We start from the raw sequence: 17,111 nt of genomic DNA, 5'->3' as shown, positions 1-17,111 counted from the left end.
GGGGGAGAGCGTGGAACTCGCCTCAGAAAAAGAACACGTAGGGGGCGGGAGCAAATTGGCCTAGACCGTACCATTCACAGGGCGGGAAAACAGCTGTACCCTCCTGATTCCGGAAATACGCATGCGTTCCCTGGGGACTGGATAGGGGGTCCCTCCGGAAGTCCATTCACGAATGGTGGATGGTTAGTTTGGCGCTGGAGGAGGCTTGAGCTTTCGCTATGAGCGCGTGCTCGGTTTCCAAGGTAAGTCAGAAGGAGGGGGAGTGGATTCAGTCTCTTCCCTCGAGGAATGAACGGACACCTCACTTTTGGGTCGGTCGCGTCGCCCTGTCGGAGTGTCTGTGAGGGACTCCGTTAGAGATATCGGTGGTCGCCTAGCAATGCCCGTCCCTCTTCAGGCATGCGCATATGGGGTCGCTGAAGCTGTGGCCTCGTGGCTTTCCCACTAAGGGTGTTTCCCACTCAGGCGCAGCGGCATCAGTATCTCATCGCTTTTCTTTCCTTCCCATTCCACCATGGGGCGGATGGAGGACTAGCAGAAGAGATTGTTAGCCCGAAATGCAGAACCCAAGTGGAGGAAAGCAAAGCGAGGAGTCTGAAAAAAAATACAATTGTGGAATGTGGTCATTAATAAGGACATTATCCTTTTCACCAGGTCAAGCCCCCAGATTGTGCTGTTCACGACCCTCCTATCGTCCCATTGCTGTTGCATGTTTAATAGACAGAATAGTGGAAAGAGGCAGCTTTTTCCCCAGATCGAGTAGCACTGATAGGAAGATTCCACTCATTCATTAATTGGCAGGCAAACCTTTTTTGGGGGAGGTGAGAAAAGGATGTCCATGCCACAAAGCAACATGAACTTCCCTTTCCTGGCTGACAATGGCTAACCTTGCAAGCTAAGCAGGTTGGGTCCTGGTTAATATTTGGATGGAATATGAGCAGGAAATCCCAGGGTGGTAGGCTACATTGGGAAGTGAAGAAAACATCCCAGCAAAATGCAAATCACTGAAGTATTTTTGCTAGGAAAGCTACACAGGAATCTCCATGAAGTTACCAGGAATACAGTTTGCCTTTTATTTTTCCTATTACTGTAGAAAGATCTATAGTGCAACCACTCTTAATGCCATCCTCCTAGACAGCTGACTACACACTCTCTCTAGAGCAGAGATCCCCAAATATTTGTGTCTGGCTAAGATTTGGGGAACTTGTGCTCTTGCAAAACTCACAAAATGAGTGCCATGGAAGTCATAACAATTGCAAACACTGAGCTACAAGAATGCTGCTTGTCACCAACTGTAGCCTTCCCCTTCTTGCAAAACAGTCCGCTGCTTTTCCTTTGTCCTTTTTCTGGGAAGTTGGGCATATTTCCAAATTAAACTCTAGGTTGCAATTGATCATTGTTCTTATTTTCTAATAAAGCTTTGGGGCTCAGAGGAAAGAGCGGAAGCAAAGATGAGACTGGTGGTTTGTTTTGCAGATATCCCCTTCCCATTTACTTTGGTTATTGTTTGTTTGTTTGTTTGTATGTTTTCCTTGAGCAAGGAACCTGTTGGGCCCCATGTGACAAATTGCAAGTACATTGGCATCCTGAGTCACCACATTGGGAGCAAAGACTAGAGAATCTAGAGAGCTATTCCCACTTGTTAAACATGGGAATGGGCTGATCATTTGCATATGGAGGGGGTCAGGAATTTATATTCGGAATGCCATCCTGACCCTTTCCTGGCCATCTGTTCTAGAGATCATCCCAGTGTCTTCCCAAGGCCAATCTGCAGCCCTTGGTCTGAATCCAATACAGGTAGTCCTCAAGTTAGGTCCATTTGTTTGGTGACTGCTCAAAGTTACGATGGTGCTGAAAAAATGGATTAAGTCTGGCCCTCAGAGTGTTGGCTGTCACAGCGCCCCTGTGGTCACTTGATCAAAATTCAAGCTGGCCAGTTCATCTTGAAATCCTCCCCTCTCCATGATAATGATTTGCACAAGTTCAAAAGCTTTTTTTCTCCTAGTTTTTGATATGGTTGTAGCAGTATTGTCGGTCTCAGCACACTGGTGGTTCAGTGTAACAGGGTTAAAATTTTGTTTATAGCAAGAGTAGGTTAGAGCTATTCATTCAGCTTTGGGCAAATGACTGTCTTGGTTTATTCTGATTTGCTGTATAATTTGGGGTTTGTACAGACATGGAGTATAATGGAGTATAATTCTAGATAAGCTTTTGGACTGATCCAGCAGTTCCCTCCTTATGCTGTTATGACTCATATTTAAAACATGTTGTGATAATAGATACACTTCTTGAATACTAAAAATTCAGCATTGTGTAGGAAAAGCCCACTTTCTAGCTACTGCATATTTTGTTGTTTGATATGTAGAATATTACCATGTTACTAAGGGCAACTTTTCAAACAACGTTCTTTTCACAGAGAAGTTCCCCTGAAAGTGAATATCAGTTGTAGTTTCTTGTGAATAAATAAATATATATGAGAGTACACACAGTATGTATCAAATGTCCTTGTCATATTTAAACGTTGTGTGCAGAAAATCTCCAGACATTAAAAAGCCAGTAAATAAGAACAAACTCTTGGTGCTTTGTTTGGCTGTACACATTTTTGAAAATTTTGCTCAATTTTCTGAAAATATGGACATTGTAACATTATGTTATGTAAAGATATATAATTTTATGTATGCTGTATTTGAATTGTTTCTTCATGATAGGAAAAATACATATTTTGAAATACATATTTTGGAGTAAATTATGTTGAAAAATATTTTCCTACTATGAAGAAAACATTTAAAAAATTCCTTTGTGAGGCAGTGGCAATTGCAGATACTCACTTCTTTGTAGAAGTGAATATAACTTACTTGTTAGTCCACTTAATAATTCCCTTGTTCACCTTAGAATAAAACTCTGATTGTTCTTTGTTGAGACATTAGGGAATTTATGCACAATAAAATATAATTATCTTCCTTTAGTGCAAACCCCAAGAAAGTCCACATGGAATTCACATGCTTGTTTTTAAGGTGGATTGATTCAGTTTGTCATTTTTTTAATACATGCTGTGCACACAAACTCAATTATGATTTCTTATGTACTGTTTGGAGTAGCATGTTCGCTTCTACTTAGCTTACTGAAAACTCTGCACAGTTAAGGAATAACTTTATTCAAATAAAAGATAGTGTTTCTAGTTTTTCAAGATGCAAAGAAGTGAAGTCTGGAAGAGCATATGGTAATGAAACAAATACAAGATTAAGTAAGTGCCTCATGTGTTTGAACTATAAGTAATTTCTGTCAGTGTAGAATTAGGACAAATGGTTTAATAGAATCCATATTTCTCTCTCTCTCTTTAGGGCTGCTTTGTATTCAAACCAAATTCTAACAAGAGGAAAAGGTCTTCAGCAGGTTAGTGTGCAATAGGTATTGTAAATCGTCATTAATTAGTAACTTTAATATACTCTAAACTGAGGTTATGGGATGATGTCATCTTTATTTCTCTTTCTTTTCTGGACAAACTTACATTGTAGATAGTGTAACATCTCCAGATAACTAAAAACGAGAAGTCGATGATGTTTGGTGTTGTTTTAAAGGAACATAATATAAATTCAAGATCTATAATGCCATATTTGTCAGTTAATTTTTTTCCAGTTTTGGTATAATGTTGAATATCGGCCCTCTTCCAGCTTCACATTGTGCATTATTGATTCCTGTGTATGTTGGACTGATATAAAGTAAAATTATTTCAATAAATAGTGTACATAAATTTATATAAACAAGTAAAAGGCTGTTTATATAACTGATATAAACCAAGTTTCTATTTGATACATGAAAACAATGTTACAGATCTTCCTACTAAACAGTATGTAGCTTAAGTCTGTTTCTTGAATTGCATTTATTTAAATTTATTTTTTGCATTCTCTGAAATCCATTTTTCTACTACATAGTGCTTAATAGTATTTTCATTTTGAGACTTACTGTAGGCTAACATAGTTATACTAACCTAGTTATTTTTTAAGATAATGTTCTTTTTTAAAATGCTGAATTTCATCTCTCTTGCTCTTCTGGAAGTCTTTAGTATGTTTAAAAATGGGGGTAGTAGAAGTCAATCATTTTTGCAAACCTTCCTCTCAAGCCAGATAAGAAACACACAATGTCTGTAAGCTGTCAGAATGCTTTTGCAGGTTTCTTTTTAGTAAAGACTTCCATGCTAGTTCAGGTCTGGATGCCAGATGAGGTGACAAGGGTGACATCTTACAATGTGAGTTGTGATTCTTTGGGGCTTGTGGACCCTGAGAAAATGGAGGCTGTCTTCTGGAGCATGAGCACCAAGTTAACCAAATAGGATCCAAACGACTATGATGGAATGTGGGTTTTGACTCAGAGAAAAGGGTGGGGAATGCTGAGCCATTACAGAAAAGATGTCTGAGTTCTGGGAAAGTAGAAAGCATGAGGAATAAATTCAAAACAACTCTGCCTTGACTTTGTTAGGTATAAGTTGAAATAGAGGTTTTATGGGCTTTCAAATTCTGTTACCTTAACCTCATTAAAGAACATTCCAAGACTAGCTTCTCTTGTTTCCTGACCTTGCCTAACTTGAAGAGCTGATAAGGACTGACTGACTTCCAAACATGCTTTCTGAAGTTTGCAATGGCTTTCAGGAATTGGATGTGGACAGATGCATGTTGACCAGCTAGTAAGGAGTGGGAATGGATGACATGAAGGACTGCCCAGAGTCAATATGATTGGGGAGTTTACAAATATAAATAAAGAAATAAATTTCTATACATACATACATACATACATATATGTATTTATTTCCATTGTTACATAGGAATAGATTGCTGTCTCTATAAATCTTTATAGGAAACTGTATGCCTATTAGAAGGCCATGCTGGTGAGACTGGGGATTTGTGTATCAGCTGAAATAGTTTTTTAAATTGTTCTTGTGTCTAACACAGGACTCTTGATTTGGGAAAGTAATAACTGTAAGCTGAAAAGAAAACAAAACCTTTTTCTAAAAAAAGTGCATCAGAAGTACAGGATGGGATAGGGCTCATAAAGCAAGAGAAGAGAGCCTTTCCTGCTTTACTGGGCAGCCTATACATACCCTGCAGTTCAGGTTTTGACAGATTTGATCTAGCCATCTGTCAAAACTTGCCTCCTCTCCCAACCCTACCCCCTAGGAAAACTGTTGACTGGTGGATTCCTTTGTTGAAGAAAAAACAATGGCTTTCCCAAAAGCCTTTGGAATTAAACATTTAATTCGGACGGGAATACTCACTAGCTTCATTGCCAGGGCAGAAGAGGATCATCAATGAGGACAGCACTAAGTTTGCTGGCATTCCTTGTGGTTTGGGGAAAAGCATGTTGACATGGCCATGAGGAAGAGCTCTAAGAATTTGCCAAAGGACGTTTTGTTGCTGTTCCTTGTTCAGTTTCTGAAAGGAGAGTAGGGGAATGTCTGTGTTTAAACATACCATGAAACAGTGTAACATTTCAAGTTGTGAGAGGCTTCCCACTGTGTACTGGAATAATGTGCATACAAATCAGTCTTGCTTATATATTCTGAGTATGGTGTGCTATTCTGTTCACCACTTGCACTGAAACAATGAAGATAAAGGCAACAGTCAATTGGAGACAGAACCTGTTCAATAATGCCTGGATTCCATGTGGATCCTCAACTATGAAGAGCCACTTGGTATCTGGAGAAATGGTCTATTAGAGGACTTCTATAATATAAGTAAAGATGGGACAGCACTAAATACTCAGATCCTTTCGCAAAAGGCAGAGTAGTATAGGATCTCTGAATATGAGTGGAGACTTGGAAATAGGATGGAAGAACCGCAGAATCATTTTTCTGGTGCTAAGTGAACTTCTTTGGAGAATCAATTTCCTGTAGCATAGTGAAAGTTATATGACTAGTTTGAGGGAAAAGTTACCATTTTGACAAGACAATGAAATATAAATTAGGGATTCTGCTTAGAGAAAAAAAATCAGGGAAGAGTAGTTCGTATGAATACAGATGAGGCTGCATACAGTATATGTTACATTTCAGACAACTGTTTTATTTCATCTTCAGCGTTTTTTTCCCTAGCTGCAGGTTTGAGTTTGTGTTTAACTTCTACTCTCAAATGAAAAGAAATAAATCCCAGTATTTTTTCAGTGCTCTCTTGAAGTTTTCAAGGTTTTTTGAGAGGAACTCTTAACTTATGAATACTGAGAGTGAACGTCATTGTTTTCTGTCATGTTTTTCTAGCTGACTGTTTCAGTAAAGGAAACGATGACTTGACTAATAGTGAGCTACGGCTTGATACCTGTCTGTTGTTATGGAAACAAATTAAATACGAAACAGAGGTGAGTGTTGTTGCTTTTAATGTTAACTGGGAGATGGATTTTATATCTGCTCAAGAAGTCTCAAGAGAGTCTTCCAAATAAATAGTAGCTATTTTAAAGTGTTGAACACAGTAAATGAAGTAACAAAATTTGGAGCAGTTTTTTTGGAGCAGACCTATAACTCCATACAGGCAGTACAAGCAAGTGTACAATTCAAGTGCAAGCAGCAGGGAGCAGCCTCCTTCCTTTGTAAGGCATACTGTGGGATCAGTGAAGAGCTGGTGGTCATGAGTGCAGTGTGAACGTTTATAGGGGAGAAGCGTTTGCAAACGGAGCTGTGAATTTGAACTCACAGGTTTGAGATCACATTGAAATTTTGCATGTACTGTACTTGGAGAGGCTTCACCACTGCAAATAGTTCTGTTAGACATACAGGCAGCTGGCTGTTTGCTGTTAGCCCTGTACTACTTACAGAGGGAGGGAACACTCACCATTGCTCACACAGGATTCTGTACTTCTTCGTATGAACTGAATGAGTCTTCTGTCTTAATCTCTTTTACTGAATAAAGCATACTGCTATAACACATGGATATCTTTCTGTTGGATCCAAACTCTCTGAATGGAAGGAACCAGGATGCTTTCTGCTAGAAAAGGGGGAATATACTTCTCTAGCTCCCCTTTCCTCTTGCATCCCACCAGTACATGCTGTTCTGAAGGCTTCTTCAACCTCTTGAGCAATGTGAGAAAGGTGATTAGGGCTGTAGGAGAAAGTGTGAATTATAGAAAGTGATTATTCTGTTCTCTTTCCTTTATCACTAGTGAAACCTGATGATTCTAAATATGGATTCAGATGTATGAGTTCTTAAGAACAAGCTTGTGCAACGATCAGCTAGTTAGATAAGGTTTCTTAGACAAGCATCTAATTTTTTTCCTGATGGAGAATGAGTGAGTCTCCTCACTGCACTCAGTGGTTGCAATTATACAGAGGGAAATATTAGTGAACTGGAAACAGTTTAGTAATACCTGTACATGTGGCATAAATTATTTGAGAGTAAATCTAGCTGCATCAATAAATACAAATATTTTCTTACTGTGGTGTTATGCAGTTATGCATGAAGTGTTTCTGCATAAACACTATGCAGAAATGCATATATACGTATGCAAAAATTTATTCAGAAATATCTATAAGATAGATATGGAGATATGGAGTAATAAGTTAATATGTATTATCAATATGGGACAAAATATTCTTAGCATTTCGTAAGTACCTTTGCAGACTAATAGTATATAATTGGACTGGAATTGTGGATTCTTTGTCCCTCTAGCAGAAAACCTGCAATAAAAACAGGTTTAGTAAAAGTGCCATGAGTAGCACAAGATGTATAAGATGCTGTCATACAATTTTTGAATATTCTGCCAAAACATAAACATAGTATTCAGTTTATTATAAAAAGTTAACATATTTCCCAAAGCTTTAGGTCTTCTGGTGTCTTGAGATCTCTAAAGCAGAGTAAAACTGAGTAGATTAAAAATTTTTCTCCTTTCTACTGATATCTACAAAAACAGAATAAAAATCTGCTGCTAATGAAAGCTGTGTACTTCAAATACATTTCAGTATTTACCCTCAAATTCTCATTGTTGAAACCAGGAATTTAATGATTTATTGCAGCTAAATCACCCTATATGAATCAGTTCCCTGAATAGTCCATAAAATTTCTAAAGCTAATAATGACTAACATTTTTGGGTAGCTGCTGCTCCTGATCATGATAACTAATGAACACAGATGCACTGGGGAACTGCATCGTCTGTTCCATCTTCTTGGTATCAGAAACTTCTAAGATTCCCTTAAGTATATGTTTTTATACATTTCTGTGCATGTAGCTATGAGAGGTTAGCTATAAAGTTAGTATAAAGTTAAAATATTTTGCTTGTTATTCCTGATTTTAATGACTCATCTATACAAAGAGGCTTGAGATGATCTTTTGTGGATAATTGCTTGGTGATATAGTGCCATCTTATAACTGAATTTCCATTCCAAGTTGTTTCAAATTCTTGGTATACGTTTTGTTCTGCCACTGGCTTATGGCAGACAGAAAATAATTAATTGAGTGAACAGCAACAACAATACATGTTTATTACAGCCCTAAGGCCAGATACAATCAAAATATATAATAGTAACAATTTTACATTTATATATAAATATATATATAAAACAGCTACCCAAAGATGTTAGTCATTATTAGCTTTAGAAATTGTACGGACTATTCAGGGGACTGATTCATTACAGCCCTAAAGCCACATACAATCAAAATATGTAATAGTAACAATCTTACATTTATATATATATATATATATATATATATATATATATATATATATATATAAATAAAACAGCGTATCATACTAATTGTTTTTCTAAAATTAATTAAGAATAAAAATACTAAAATAAATCGAAATAGAATACTATGTTAAGAAATTTTAAACCGAAGTAATGGTGTGGTGTTATTGTGCAGATGGTAGCACGAAACTGGGCAACAAAGGAGGATATTTTCGGGTCCCTGTCCAAAAGAAGTAACATTAAATAGAAATCGCACTCCCTGCCTGGAAATTTCTTCAATATCGGATATATAACGATCTGTCTAGAGTCCTTATATAGAGAACAGCATAATAACATATGGCTTACGGTTTCTACTGAGCCATCACCACATGGACATAACCAAAGGTGCATAGGAGTACCCTTAAAACATCCAAAAAGGACTGCTGAGGGCAGAGTGTCCAGCCTGGCTAAGGTGAAAGCTTTATGAAATTTCAAAATGTGATAACTTCAGTTAATCTTTTGAAGCTGTTTAAAAAAAATACCAAAGGTCAGTTATATATCTCCATTCTGGTATGTGGCTGAACACTTTTTTTTTTTAACAGCAACTACAAGAGGACTTGAATAAAAACCTATTTGATAACCTCGTAAGGTTTTTGAGACAGTCTCATTTAGACTTCAAGGAAAAGAAAACATGGGCTTGCCGAATGAAGTCTAGTGAAATTCCTGCTGCAGCTGTTGTTCTAGGTAGTACTATTTCTGGTATTTTGATTTATTTAATAATAAACAGTGTTACTTTGGAATGATTTTAAAAAAAAAGAAATGGAACATTTTATAATAGCCATTGCACCAAGAATCATGCAGTTAAAAGCAAGTGATGAATAATTAGTGTGTCATTTATGAATGGCAATAAGTTGCAGTGTGGTTTGTTTGGTTTTGTCATAGCACAATGTTTGAACCTTATCATTGGCTCATTTCTTTTTTTAAAAAAAGAGTAATACAAACCATAAGTTGGTGCAATTTGCGATTCCAGCTAATAAATTAGACTATATTTGCCCAAGTGATGTAGGATGTTATGTCATCAAATTTAGTGGCAAAACCATACACGGGCAAACCTTTCTCACTGTAAATGTGACATTGAAGAGTTTCTCTTTGTGGCTGACTTCCGAACTAGTTTGGCTGGCGAAAGAATGCTTGTGAAAATGGAGAGAGAAGAGGGTTCTGAGATTCCCACTTACAGCGGTGCTTAGAAGTTTGTGAAGTCTTTTGAATTTTTCAGTATTTCTGCATAAATATGACCTAAAACATGATCTTTTTTCACACAAGTCCTAACTCTGGATAAAGAGGACCCAGAGTCCCTCTGGTTGGAGAAGATGGGCGGTGACAAATCTGATAGATAGATAGATAGATAGATAGATAGATAGATAGATAGATAGATAGATAGATAGATTAAATGAGTGAAAAACAGTCTGCCTGACAGTGATGGAGTCCAAACTCTTTGGAAATAATTTTGTAAGCTTTTCCAGCCTAGTGAGCATCAACCACTGTTTTTCAAAGGTCCTCAGATATCTCCCTTATTCGAGCCATGACACACTTCCACATGTTGTTGCGCATGTGAGGATTGACTTTGAAAGTGAACACCCAGAATACTGTTTTTTAAATAAGGCAGACCTCTCACACTCAAACCTGATTATCGTCCCATTGATTGAAACGTCTGACACTAGTTTTGCCTTCAAATGAACTGAAATTCCTAGAGGTTCACATACTTTTGCCACACACAAATATGTAGCTTTGGTTCACTTTCTTCAATAAATAAATGAACAAGTATAAGGTTTTTGACTCATTTGTTTAATTGGGTTATCTTTATCTAGTTTTAGGATGTGTGTGAAAAACAGATTGGTTTAGGTCATATTTATGCAGAAATATTGAAAATTAAAAGGGTTCACAAACTTTTAAGCACCACTGTACATGCTATATAGATTGAACTGTGATCATCTTTTTTTAAAAAAAAATTGTCCTCAGTACTCAGTAATTCTACTGACTTTAACTTTTATTTTTACTTGTTGCTGTGCAGGGTGAAATATTCTTCTGTGTTTGCCATAACTATAGATAATCACATAATCTTACTGAAAAGGACTCATGTTCTTTACCCCATTTGATTGGTTAAGGTAGAAATGAATGTAGATAGAAAACTGTGTCTTATAATAAAATATAGAGATTGTATTTAAGAATCTAATTTTTTCCCTAGTATCGCATTGCTTGCATCCTTTTTTTTTTCCAAATAATTTTATTAAGAATTATAAATGAAAAGAATAAAAGCCATTACAGAAAAATACAAAAGAAAAGAATGTGAAAAAGAAAAAAATAGAAAGAAAAGAAAGAAGAAAGAAGTAACTTTCCCCTTCATCCCAGCAAGTAAAAACAATCTTAGCAGCTTATCACTATCTCTAAATACAATGTAATCTCTCTTCATCCCATATCTCATCTATTAATAAGAAAAGCAAAATCCAAATGCTCTGTCAGTTGTTCTTTGTCAGCAAAAGTCCAGTTAAGGGCAACCAGATGTAGCTATTTTTCTCCTTTAGCCCTGGTCAAATAAGCCAACCTTGTATTCCTTCCCTGAATTTTTAAAAGTATCTTTTAACCCTTTCAAAAAGTCCCAGAGCTAGTTTTCTGTTCATCTGTGTTTCAAGCAAAAAATCTTTTAGAACTTCAGCAGATTTGTTTTGTATATCCAATAAGTAGAATTTGTCCTCTAATAAAATCCTTTGAAACCTTAACGGAGCTCTTTTGTATATCCAGTAAAAAAAAAAAAATCCAAGTCAGCCTCTTGATTTGATATTTGTACATCTCCTTTTGGAAATAAGTCATCCATCGGTTCCATTTGTGTACCCTTATCTTTCTCCATATTTTTCTCATTACTTGTTACATTTCAGTCCTCCTTCAAAATGATCTCTTGCAACTTGTTCTGTAATTCCATTATAACATGCACTATCTATTTTGTCAGGCAAATTATGTATTTTTTTAAAGAACTCAGATACTGGATTACAGATTTCTGCTCCATTTTCTATCCTTTATCCTCTAGCTCCCTCAAGTGTCTGACCTTCAAAGTCCCCTTTTCATAAAAAAAAAAATTAAAACAAACGCCATTTTCCCAAGGGAAAATTTCTTCTAATTAATTCAGAGCTCTTCATAGGCATTAAAAATTATAATTCCAAGTCCATCTGAGCCCTTAATCCACTGTTCTTCTTTCTAAAGTCCATATTCTAAGCACCCTTTTGCTGTTTAATCCAAGAAGTAATATTTTTCAAAAAATCACATTTAGAGGTTCTTTCTCTAAGGAGAAGGTGACTCACCTAGCAAATACAGTATAACTTGCCAGTTCTGAAGGGTCTTAATCCTTTTAAGGCAGCAGAAAAAAAACCCCAAAGTGATTAAGAAATGATGCTCGATCTAGCTTATTGTCCTTTAAATGGCTGCGGCTGTGTTAATGACTGTGAGCAAAGATGATTCCTGCAGTTTACTCACGAGGAGCGGCTGTGTGGAGTCACATGGGTAATCTCAAAGAACTCCCCTTAATCCAGAGAGCATTTCGGCAGCCAGGATCCTGCATCCCATGCCTATCTTTGTTGTAACGCCATCCTGCTGCCAGCTGCAAAAAGGGGACATTCAACTCGCCATGGCTCTCAACTGAAAGTAAGCATTGCTTACATCCTAATGTTTAGAACCCTAGATTGCTTACAAACCTGGATATTTCTCAAGAAATATATCAAGCTAATTCTCAAAAGCATAAAATAACATTTCTTGAAAGAATGGGGGAGGAGAATATATACACGTACACATAAACACCAGAGTATGAATTCAAACAAGCTTATGAATTCATAAGCTATTAAAATGATCTCCAGACTTCTTAGGAAAAAAGTGCTAGTCCTGGAGCTCACAAATTTTGGCTGGCCTTGCCAGCTATCCAAGATTTATTTTTGTCACACTCAGCAAATGGAGAGTCAGGATTTTTGCACATCATCTCAAGGCTTTGGCCAGTTCAGTGGGCGTCTGTGGAATTCCTGCTACCTTTCCCTAGGTCTTGGCTGAGGAGGTGGACAAAGGGGGAAGGAGGGCTTGTTCCTGTTTTGTTGAGTCTCAGAAAGATCAAGAAAGTCTAACAATTTTTCAACAGTCTCTAAAGACCAGCCCAATATTCTAAATTTTTCTCCAGGCTCAACAGAATTACAGCAGTGCTCTTGCATTGCTTTCACCGGGTTAAAAGATTTACTGACCTAAGAAGTATTTGAGGTTTCCTTGCTTCTGGAAGCCATTTACATTTTGTTTGACTTGCAGGAGGGATCCTGCATATGGGTCAGTGCAAAACATACCTCTTTCTATGCTGTTGAAAATAATAATAATAATTTATGACCAAGTCCTATGGGAATCACAGAAAAGAATTGATCTGCATTAGTTAAGGACTGGACATTAAGCACTATTCTTTAACACTTGCTGAAAAAGAAGTCCCTGCCTGTGTGTGACTTCCAGTATTCACCTCACTGTTAAAAATGGGTTTCCCAAATATCTAATACTCCCCATATTTTTTCTGTGAACTCATGTTATTTGTAGCATATGGACCTAGCTTAATTTCTCAGTGATGTTCTTACTCTGTGTGCCTTCCTAAAGATAATAGGGTGGTTGACTTCATTTTAAATCCTTAAGGAAGGTATTTGAATTATAAGTGGTATACAGTGTAACATGCCTTATATGTCACTGTTCTATAAAATCCCTATGTATAGCACCCTGGAGATTGTAAATCAGCTTTGATATGGTCAGTTTCAATGCTGTACAATGATATTTCCTCCTCCCCTCCAATCTTTGCATATTGTAAATTGTTAATGCATTCCTAACTAATAGTTAATTTGTTGATAAGTTATTTTATGTCTGTTCCCTGCAGTTCCAGATTCTGCTTATCTCCATTTTATGTCTATATAGCACATTTTTTTTCTTTCTAGGATATTTCATATGTCTTTTCTTAAGTCAGCAGCCCTTAATGCTTCAGACCTTCTCACTATTTTTGTTTTAGTTTATTTTTACTTAGTTTTTCAAAACATAGGCCCCCTGCAGTATCACAATCTGCTGTGTTCCAAGTTTTAAATGCAGTGTAATATACAACAAGGGGAGCTGAAATGTAAGTTCAAATACTTCTTGCATGACCTTAATAATTATTAACCTCCTTCCATCTCCAATTTTTCTACTCCCACCATTGTCTCATGGACTTTGGCACAGTCTAATTTTTCCCTGAGAGCAAGAAGAAAAGATGAATAAGAATGCCACATATAATTATTAAAGCTTATGGAAATACATTCTTTATATACAGTATTGCTAAATAATAAATTTTGGCTGCTTCTTGATATTTATAAATACATTTCTATATTTCTTCCTAATATCACAAAAATAGAAGTGAAATGAACAGATCCAATATTTCTTTCGTGTTTTTGAGGTCAAGCTCTATGATTTTCTTTTTGTCTTTTATATTCTGGTATTTCTTATGTATTATATTAAAACTCTTAAATGTCTGCACTCAGTTCTGTCATTGTCATGGATGAAACATGTGCCAGATAAGTTTAATTAAGGATAGTAAAATGTTACATAAACAATTCAATTTTTTCCCTTTTATTGTTTCTTTATTGCAAGACTCCAAAAAGAAAATGAAAAAAAGATGAAAAACAAGATGAATACTAAAGACAATTAATACATGGCAAATAAATGTAAACAGAACCAAGAAACAGAAGAGAAAAAAAGAACCCCTCTGAAAATAAAAAAAACATAGAAAGAAAATACCAATAGTAAACATCTAATATATATATATTAAATATATAGAAATCACTACTTAAAATCTTTTGAAATTGCAGTGCTTGTACAAATGATTGCAGGAATTTAAAAATACTTTATTTATCTAATTTTGTAACCTGTGATGCAATTTGCAATGCTAGTGGATACACTGGCTTTCAGGCCAAACTGTTGCTGATCTCAGACATGTAAGGAAAATAAATTGACTCTGGATTTTTGAAAAACAATATTATCTTACTTGCACAGTGACATATATATCAGAATAAATGTAGTGAACACATTGTAATTTATGTCTAAACATAAGGTAATTAGATTCAATGTTCTGTTATTCTTTAGCTTTTGTGTTACAAACATAAAATAGTGGTATGATCACATTTAAGTTGATTTTCCTCACAGAGCCCTTCCTTTAAATATTCTGGATATGAGGCAAGCTATCATAGGAGGGAAAATCAATTAATAAGGGTAGGTAGAATTGCATAATACCTAATGCCTAAAACATTACCTTCTCCCTGCTCTAGCTGGACAAGCCTAATTTCCATAAAATGTAGCTCCTACTTTTTAAATCAAAAGTTCAACTGATTTACTATATAATTTTTACTTTCTTATGTGTTAGGTTACTTTAACATTTGCAGTGATTAGACCATATTTCCCTGAAATTTCTATGAACTTTGACCTCTGCTGATTATAATTTACTAGGGATAGCATTTTACATGACACTTTTGTTGTCAAATGGAAATTGCAATAATGGCTTCATAAAAAGTTCCCTTATCAAATTCATCTTTATGAGAATTAGGTCCAGTTCTCCTGTTGCCAATCCAGAGTATAATGAGAGCAATGCCTTTACCCATGAATCTTGTTTTCAAAATTTTCAGAATTGTTAGTAGAGCCCTGAGCATCTCTTTTTATTTCCTCCTGAAAATGGTCCTGCAGTTAAAATTTGATTGAGTGCTACCTCCTCTATTAATATTGGATATGCTTGTATTTGTCTTGAATTTCCTAGTTTGCAATTTTCTCTACTGATTTTAGCTGTCCATAAAGAGGAACAGTACAGTGTCGACTACTCTTTCTTCTAGGTGTGAATGTTACAGACCATGAACTAACAATTAAAAGTCTCTCTGAGGTTCTTCAAGATGATGTTACTCCTTTTGTGGTGTCACTGAAGGCCAAAGAATGTCCAGGTAAATATTGTAATATATGAGGAGGCTTTTGCCATCATCACTTCAACAACATGGCAAGAACTGCTAGAAAATAGTTGGGATGTGCAGTGCTTCAGATTTCCAACGGAAAAGCTGCTTCTGAAATGTGAATGGGCACATGCATAGTGCCTTTCAGCAACTCCTTAAACCAAACAGTTATCTTCCTAGGATCACACCACAGCTTTAGAGGGCATCTTCTTGATCCCAAGAAAAGATGCCGCTGCTCTAAGGAGTTGCCAACAGAGGCTACATGAATGCCCGTGCTTGCTTTGAAGCATCTTTTTTCTTTAAAATCCAAAGCAATACACAATCCTAGAAAACTGCGTATTCAGGTCTTTTCAGGTCTATTCTTCTTTCCACTGGCACGATGTTTCCGGTGCTACTGGCTGCCATGCAACCTGAAATAATAAGTCCACCCCCATGCTAATAGTTGGGAAGGTGTTCTTGTCATGAAATACTTCTTCCTTTCTTCACCAAATAAACCTTGCAGTGGTGGTGGTTATTTAGTTAGCTGATTTATTAATGTAGCTACCCTGCCCTCTCAAAACAACTCCGTATACAAGTAAAAACAAAAATGATAAAAATAAACTATAATGTAAGTAATGCAACAATTTTTTCAAGGCAATCCAAAACCAGGCTATCATATTGGAGGGGATTATAAATCCTCCTGACCCAGTACCTGGATAATGCCTGGTGTGGCTCAACTGTTCCATTTTTGTTTCATCAGTCAGAGCAGATCATCTCAGCCATGCAGTGCATGCAATCAGACCCTTGAATATTTACAAGAGGTCTGCAGAAGAGCAGAGAAAAATTCTAAAAACAAGAAAAAAAATACTCTTAGCTGGCTAAGGAAATGTTTAGATACTGTTGTTTCTGCCAGAACAGGTTACAGAGTTCTGAGTAAATGGGTGTTTAAATTTCTTCTCCTGCCACATTCATTGTTTTCTTAATCTAAATAAATGCATACAAATTTGCAGAAAGGTATTTTGTTCAATTCTGTACTATTTAGAGGTGGTTTTAGCATCAGTTCACTTAGGGATTAATTGAAATATACAGTTTTACCATTTCCATGCAACTGTATCATGGGTTATATTTAAAACATTTATTTTGGAAGCATTTTGGAAAACAACCTGAAGTTCTTCTGAAGTCTGCACCAATTCACTGCCTTTCATAAAGCTGAATTCATTCTGCTCATATATTTAGTGCCCTCTATTTCTACACACTTGTGATCTTAATGGAAGTAGCACAAATGGAAATTGAGTTTTCCCCCCCTTGCTATGAAAGATTATTGATATGGCTGTAAATTAAGCAAAATAAAGTTATTGTGCAAATTTGCTTACTATAAATGATTTAGATTGTAGAATTAGGTTTCCTTTTGATGTAAAGTTTTCAATTGGTTTGATGTAGGATTTGGATTTGTTTATCTTGGAAGATCCCCTATCAA

General features: G+C 36.2%; 1 protein-coding gene across 1 annotated transcript in view; it reads left to right on the top strand.

Annotated features, from left to right (window-relative positions):
- The first annotated feature begins 77 nt into the window (after positions 1–77).
- The window catches only part of ORC3 (origin recognition complex subunit 3), a 67,393-nt gene continuing 50,359 nt past the window's right edge, over positions 78–17,111 (top strand). The window contains exons 1-5 of the mRNA XM_063312282.1: positions 78–242; positions 3,342–3,393; positions 6,245–6,342; positions 9,242–9,383; positions 15,545–15,649. Coding sequence (XP_063168352.1) covers positions 219–242; positions 3,342–3,393; positions 6,245–6,342; positions 9,242–9,383; positions 15,545–15,649 — 421 coding nt within the window. The 5' untranslated portion in view covers positions 78–218. The remainder of the gene's footprint in view (positions 243–3,341; positions 3,394–6,244; positions 6,343–9,241; positions 9,384–15,544; positions 15,650–17,111) is intronic.

The sequence above is a fragment of the Candoia aspera genome, chromosome 1 (assembly GCF_035149785.1).
Source record: "Candoia aspera isolate rCanAsp1 chromosome 1, rCanAsp1.hap2, whole genome shotgun sequence".
Lineage (NCBI taxonomy): Eukaryota > Metazoa > Chordata > Lepidosauria > Squamata > Boidae > Candoia > Candoia aspera.
Note: the sequence above shows the minus strand (reverse complement) of the source record. Positions and strands in the feature narration are given on the sequence as shown.